The sequence below is a fragment of the Meriones unguiculatus genome, chromosome 8 (assembly GCF_030254825.1).
Source record: "Meriones unguiculatus strain TT.TT164.6M chromosome 8, Bangor_MerUng_6.1, whole genome shotgun sequence".
NCBI classification, from domain to species: Eukaryota; Metazoa; Chordata; class Mammalia; order Rodentia; family Muridae; genus Meriones; species Meriones unguiculatus.
Genome location: NC_083356.1, coordinates 108,137,992 through 108,145,283, shown reverse-complemented (window position 1 = coordinate 108,145,283; position 7,292 = coordinate 108,137,992). Strand labels below are relative to the sequence as shown.

The following is a 7,292-nucleotide window of genomic DNA, read 5'->3' as shown; positions in this document are numbered from 1 at the left end:
CATTGAACAATCCTCGGACCCTGGGGAAAGCCAGCCCACAGCTTAAATAGCCTCTGGGTAGCCAACCCAGGCGTGCCACGGGGGCAATGCAGATAGGTCCACATACATGGAAGCAAGCCAGATCCTCGGCCTTAGCCAAATGTGGAGTTGTTCGTGACAGAGAGCACTCACCATCGGGAAGGTGGAGGGCGGAAACCAGCTCCATCTTTAAGGCATAGCATTCCGCAGCTCTCTACAGTTCCCCCTTTTTGTTTTAGACGCATCAGGCAAGAGTAGAGGTCTGATCTCTGATATTAGAAATAAATTGGGACTTTGTACAGATGTTCATTTAGGTGTCATCCACCCAAAGAGCATCAGACCCGTTTTATGTTGAGAATTTTTCTTTTAAGTTCTGTGAAGAATTGCGTTGGTATTTTGATGTCGATCCAAGAGGGCAGAGACCAGTGTGCACTGTATCTGAGAGGCAGAGGATCTGAAACTCTGAAATTGGTGAGTGGAGGGGAAACTGAAGCCAGAACATTGACTTTGAGGCTTCCTGAGCAAGAGGGGGAAACATGTGAGCTGAAACCATTTAGACTTCTCTGGGGAAGGAGAATGGCAAACATTTGATCCTCTACCCTTCCCCTTGTTTGGCCTCCCTCCTCCTCTGTGGAGGTGGTCCACAGTGCCCAAGGCTCTTAGCACAGAACTCACTGACCCTTCCCCTTGTTTGGCCTCCCCCCTCCTCTGTGGAGGTGGTCCACAGTGCCCAAGGCTCTTAGCACAGAACTCACTGCCTGAGACAGCAGAGGTGGGGCTCCCAGTTCCTCAGTGCAGGCTGCCAGCTGTACCAGCCTTTTGGGTTCCAGGTCCACAAGCAGCTATATGAACCCCACAGGACCTTCCAGCCAGTCACTGTATAGGCCTCCCAGTCCCCTAGTGGCAGGCAGCTTCTCCTTAACTTCTTTAGATGTACAGATTTTAGTATATTTATCCTCTATTATAGGTCTAGTATCCACTTATAAGTGAGTGTATACTCTGTGTGTCTTTCTGCTTCTGGGATACCTCACTCAGGTTTTTTTATTTTTCTTTTTTATTTTTGTTTTAATGTGTACATGCTTGTCTTATTTCACAGCTTCTTTTAATTTAATGAAAGTTTTATTCAACTAATATTGTTTTTAAAATTAGGACATGGCTTATTTAATGCTTTTACAACTATTTTTAGACATAATAGGATTCTACTTATTTTCCTATATGTCCAATATTAATATTAATATGGTCATATATTACATATTTCACATTCCTACTTTTGAACTCTATTCAGTCTGGTTCCATTGTAGATAGAATTTGGGAATTGATATATTCCAGTATAAAAATACTTTCCTAAATTAACTTAGTAAATTAAACTGACATTCCTCTAGAAAATTTTGTCTATCTGTGGTACTAACACATTTTAGTTAACCTTTGCTTTTGAAAGAAAAAACTCATTAAGAATGATCTGTGTTTTAAAAAATTATATAGGTGTACCATGTATGCAGAGTACAGCTTGCTATATTATGTGAGTTTTGGGTACCACCCCTGTACCATGTATGTAGAGTACAGCTTGCTATGTTCACTTTTTTCTTATCTGTGGGTACTCGGGGAAAAGCCAGTATTTGGGGGAAAGACAAAAAGGGGTTTGATCATGTAGAAAAATATGTATAACGAAATGGTTTATCAATAAAATATTGGGATTGACTCTCTGCTTCAGAGAGCAGAAAAAAGAGAGCATGATCAGTCATCAGAGAGAACAGTCTCTTGAAATGGGTAATCCATCAGCTCATACCTCTCCCCCAAAAAATCATATTGGAATTTGTCAAACAATATTAACTAAGAATCATAGGTTTTATATTGTTCACTTACATTATACAAGTATCTGCAATTTAACAACTTATTTTATTAAAATTCGTATTATTCAGCTTTTGGTATAAAATGCACAGCTAACCCACTGTAACTTGTTCTTACATATATTTTCTTCTTATCCAGTCTATATTTTCTTGAGCTATTTAATATTACATAATAATTTCTTTTTGTGAAGGTGTTCTTACAATGGACTTCCTGCATATTAAGCATGAATAAGTTTAAGACATTTGACTCACTGGATGTTGAAAGATACAAAGGAAGACTGTGTCTGAGTACAATTCTGCCCTTAGTTAGATGTCTAAGCTGGGTTCAAAGATATTCCCTCATAGTTAGACATTCATATTTTTCTTAAATCTTAGGATAATAGTAGTCACAATCCAATAAAGAATTCAGATGTTGAAGTCGGTTAAATTGAGATCATGCAAATAATTATTTTTCATTATTCATATGTAATTGGTGTTGAGAGAGACTGTTATTCTATATGTTATCTGAAGTGATCACCATCACATTAATTTTTTCTTTATAAATAAGATTATTAAAGTTGAAAAAAGATATTTGCACAAATTCATATAAACTATTAAAACCATGGTTACAATTACAGATGCACTTTACTTCATAGTTCATTTTCTAATTTACTACATACTTGTAGTTCTATACCTTTGCCCATTTCTCCCAAGTGACTTACACTTTGAACCTCCTTTGGACATTTGAACTGGACACATAGATGCTTCTAGCAAGAATTGTTGAAGGCATCACACATGGTACTCTTCAGAGTAGTTATATAAAAAGATAGACCCAGCATCTTTTGGATGTATAATTGGCATTTTATGAAGGACACTGCACAGAATCATGAGGTAGTGTGAGACAGATAAGATGATGAAAAGAATATTGACCTCTCAATTTTCAGAACTATTCTTCTATGAAGTCTCCTCAGCTTCACCCAGGAGACATTGCTAGTATTTCTGTCATCATTTATTTCATAATTATTTTGGTAGTACCTTTGGGAGATTATCTCAGTGTTCTTAATAAGCAAGACTATATGATAAATATTAAGAAATTATCATTTTCTGTTCTCTTCCCCTGTCAAGGTAGGTGGGTATGTTTTAGGATGATTGAAGTCTAAATTGACAAAGTTAGATATAGTAATTTTAGATGACATTTTGAAAGAAAGATTAATACCATTTCACTGACTTATTTATTATCAAAGAATTTTTTTGCATTCCTTATTTTGTTTTAAATATTCATGAATAGATTTGGGTATATATGGGCAAAACTAATACAGCAAAGTATAATTTTTGTTTACATTTATGAGAAAAGCAAAATGGTAATAAAAGCAAATTTTATTGAGTGTAAATTACACATTCTAACTGTCTTGGTATATGATACTCACTTATGTAATAAACTGGGATTCTCACAGAAATCACTTGTCATCTGATCGTATGTCAGAGAGATTATCAGTATTTAGGGCATAAATAAAGAATTGAGGGCCCTTGGTCTCTGAAGCCTAGACCACTCTGAGGTTACAGAAACCCATATTAATACATAGGAAAATAAGTGGAAAAGGAATGGTTTGTTTCTGTCTTGGAGAATAATAAAAATAAATTTCAATTAAAATTCATATGATAATAAGTTAAGCTATCAAATGTTTGAAAAGAATCTATTAAAACTGTAAAAACAGCACTGAATTAATTGCTTAGCAGTGATGGTCCTGCCAGTTAGTAGATATCCTATACAGGGAAATCTTCTGAATCTCTAACTGTTCCCATTACCTCATTTATAAAACAGACATGAGGACTGAGAGCTTTGTAAAGCAGATTTCATGCAAATAAATTGACTTCATCAATATTATAAACATGGCAGTTATTTCAGTGTCGAAATAACATTTGATATGCACTATATATGTGTGGAATACAATAGTATGTCAGAATGCTTGTAAAATCATGTATGTTATATGTCTATATATGCACATGTATATATATAGAGGGGGAAGAGAGAGAGAGAGAGATGTAATCACTAAGTTAGGCATTTTAAGGAATTCTATAATGAAGAGAATATTTGTTGCCACAGAGCTGTAAATACATGTGCTGAAAGAGCACAAATTTATCATGACTGAACAAATTAATTTAGTTGTAGTTTATGTTTTTGGTTTTTTTTTTGTAGTTAAAGTCTTAGAATGATTGTACTGTTTTGTTTTGCTTCTGCTTTTCTTTATCTTTTCTTTTTAAATTCAATTTACATCCTGTCTGTAGCCCCATGCATCCTCCCCTCTCAAACCTACCCTCCCTTTTTTCCTGCTCCCTCCTCCCTATTCCTCAAAAAAAGGGGGAGCTTCCTTTCCCACCCACCCAGCTCATTAAATCGCATCAGGACTGAGCATGTCCTTTTTCCCTTAATGCCTGGTAATGCAGTCCTGCCAAGAGGATGAGATAAAAAACCTGGCAAGTGAGTCCATGTCTGATGCAGTCCCCACTCCCCTTACTAGAGGGCCCACATGAGGCCTAAGCTGCCCATTTGCTGCATCTGTGTAGGGCCAAGGTCCAGTTCCTGCATGGTCCTTGGCTGATGCTTCAGTCTCAGCAAGCTGCTCTGGGCCCTGGTTAACTGGCTCTGCTGGTTTTCTTGTGGAGCTCAGGTCACTTCCAGGTCCTTTTCTTCTTCCTCCCACTTATACACAAGACTTCTTGAAGTTGTAGTTTATATATTTTATATGTAAATCTGGCGTACTATGTATAATTACTATGACATCAAATTCTGATGAGAAAATAAGGATTATTTACTTTGAGTTAAGTTCCCCCCCCCATAGGAGAGCCTATGACTTCAGCTGTATTTCACAGCCTTAGGCTATCAGAAAGCTACTTGCAAATTCTCGATGCATTTGACAAAAATTCATTTGTATAAAAACATTTTAATATATCTAAAACATCAAATTGCTATGCATCTCAAAACGAGCATAGAAATAGTTGAGTTGTGCTTATAATTCATGAGGAAATTAGATTTTACAAAATCTATAATGAAAAGATTTGCATAAAAGGACCTAAGATAATATTAAACTCTTACTTTTACTTTTTATTTATTCATTGCTCATACAATATACCGTGACCATCATTTCCCTCTCATCTCTTAAGTGATTCTTCACATTAAAATTCATTCAAGCTTATTTGTGAATTCTCCCCAAATGCTGAGTTATCAGAAGGCCAGTTTGAGTGACTACATGCCAATTTTCATTATATAATTGAGTGTTTAAGACACACTAAGCAAAATAAGGAATTATCATGTAGTAAAAAATCACTATGGAAGGGTGGAACTTTTAGCTTCTGCAGCTTTTATCATTCTAACATTTTATAACATCTGAAATTCAATCATAACACATTAACTAAAATCCTGGAAATCAATATTAGGCCACCCTGCATCAAATTTCAAAATTTAGAGGTTTTGTTGTTGTTGTTATATGATCAAACAAACCATTTTAATATAGCATATTTAATTGCAACACTAGACATATGAAAAAACTGCATCAATTTATAAAGTGTCTAATAAGGATAAGGAAAATTTACATAAAAACTTTTAAGAATGAAAAATATATTGATGATTATGTTTTGCTTTTCAGGAAGCATAAACTCCATCAAGGCAATGCCAAATTTTACAGATGTAACAGAATTTCTTCTGGTGGGTCTGACAAGGCGCCAGGAATTGCGGGTTCTCTTTTTTGTGCTATTCTTGGTTGTTTACATGCTCACTCTGTTGGGAAACATTGCTATGATACTTTTGATCAGCATCAGCCCTCAGCTTCAGAGTCCTATGTACTTTTTCCTAAGTCATTTGTCCTTTGTGGATGTGTTGTTCTCTTCCAATGTCACCCCCAAAATGCTGGAAAACTTGTTGTCAAAAATAAAAACGATTTCTTATGTGGGGTGTCTCGTGCAATGCTACTTCTTCATTGCTCTGGTCCACGTGGAGGTCTATATTCTGGCCGTGATGGCCTTTGATCGCTACATGGCCATCTGCAACCCTTTGCTGTACAGCAGCAAGATGTCCAGAGCTGTGTGTGTCCGCCTCATCTCTGTGCCTTATGTCTACGGATTCTCTGTGAGTCTGATTTGCACTCTGTGGACATACGGTTTATACTTCTGTGGAAATGTTGAAATCAACCACTTCTATTGTGCTGATCCTCCTCTCATCAAGATTGCCTGTGGAGGAGTGCATATCAAAGAGTATACGATGATTGTTATTGCCGGAATTAATTTCACATATTCTTTGTCAGTAGTTCTCATCTCCTACCTTCTCATTGTAGTCGCGGTATTACGCATGCACTCCGCTGAAGGCCGGAAAAAAGCATTCTCCACCTGTGGATCTCACTTGACAGCTGTTTCTATGTTTTATGGGACCCTTATATTCATGTATCTGAGAAGACCAACGGAGGAGTCTGTGGAGCAGGGAAAGATGGTGGCAGTGTTTTACACCACGGTGATTCCTATGCTGAACCCCATGATCTACAGCCTCAGGAATAAGGATGTGAAAGAAGCAGCCAACAAGATAATCGCCAAGGCAAATTTGAGGACATGAACTCAAAGTAGGCATTTTAGAGGTGTGTTAATCCAAATGTGTTGACCAAGCACAAAATTCTTAAGTTGAAAATCTTTCTTACAACCATTATTCACACTCAAAGATCTAGTTTCCCACAGTGATTCTTACAGCATGATTGTCCCTTATTAAGCATGTTTTATCTTAAATATTCAGCCCTTTTATAAAAATCCATATTATTTATGAATTTTTTGTTGATTCAGTTATCTGAGGTACTTGCAAATAAGTTTGAATTAATAAATATTAAAGTGTAAGTCCCTTATTAGAGTTGAATGTTACCTCTTTTTTTTTTTTGAGTTCTGGTGAAGACTTTTTTTTGAATTTTTTTATTGTTTATTATTATTAGTTACATTTTATTAACTCTGTATCCCCACTGTATCCCGCTCCCTTAAGGCTTTAGTTAACCACATTTTTTTTCACCATTGATTTCTCACAAAATCTATAGTTCCAGCAGGAATAACAAAACTCATTTATCATTTATCATCTTAATATTAAGATGGTGATAAATTAAGTATAGAAATGTGATTATCCTAAAATCCAAGTGGATCAAAGACCTCAAGATAAAACCAGACGCACTAAATTGGTTAGAAGAAAATGTGGGGAAGAGACTAGAACTCATTTGCATGGGCAAAAACATCCTAAACAGAACACCAACACAACAGGCTCTAAGATCAACAATCAATAAACTGGACCTCATGAATCTGAAAAGCTTCTGTAAAGCAAAGGACACTGTCATCAGTACAAAATGATAGCCTACAGGCTGGGAAAGGATCTTCACCAACCCTGAGGGCTAATATTCAGAATATATAAAGAATTCAAGAAGTTAAAAA

General features: G+C 36.2%; 1 protein-coding gene across 1 annotated transcript; it reads left to right on the top strand.

The window, feature by feature from the left end:
• Positions 1–5,474: 5,474 nt before the first annotated feature.
• Positions 5,475–6,496, top strand: LOC132656045 (olfactory receptor 5M9). The gene has a single exon (XM_060390594.1). It carries the CDS (start codon positions 5,512–5,514, stop codon positions 6,442–6,444), a length of 933 nt encoding a protein of 310 aa, XP_060246577.1. The 5' UTR covers positions 5,475–5,511; the 3' UTR covers positions 6,445–6,496.
• The last annotated feature ends 796 nt before the right edge of the window (positions 6,497–7,292 follow it).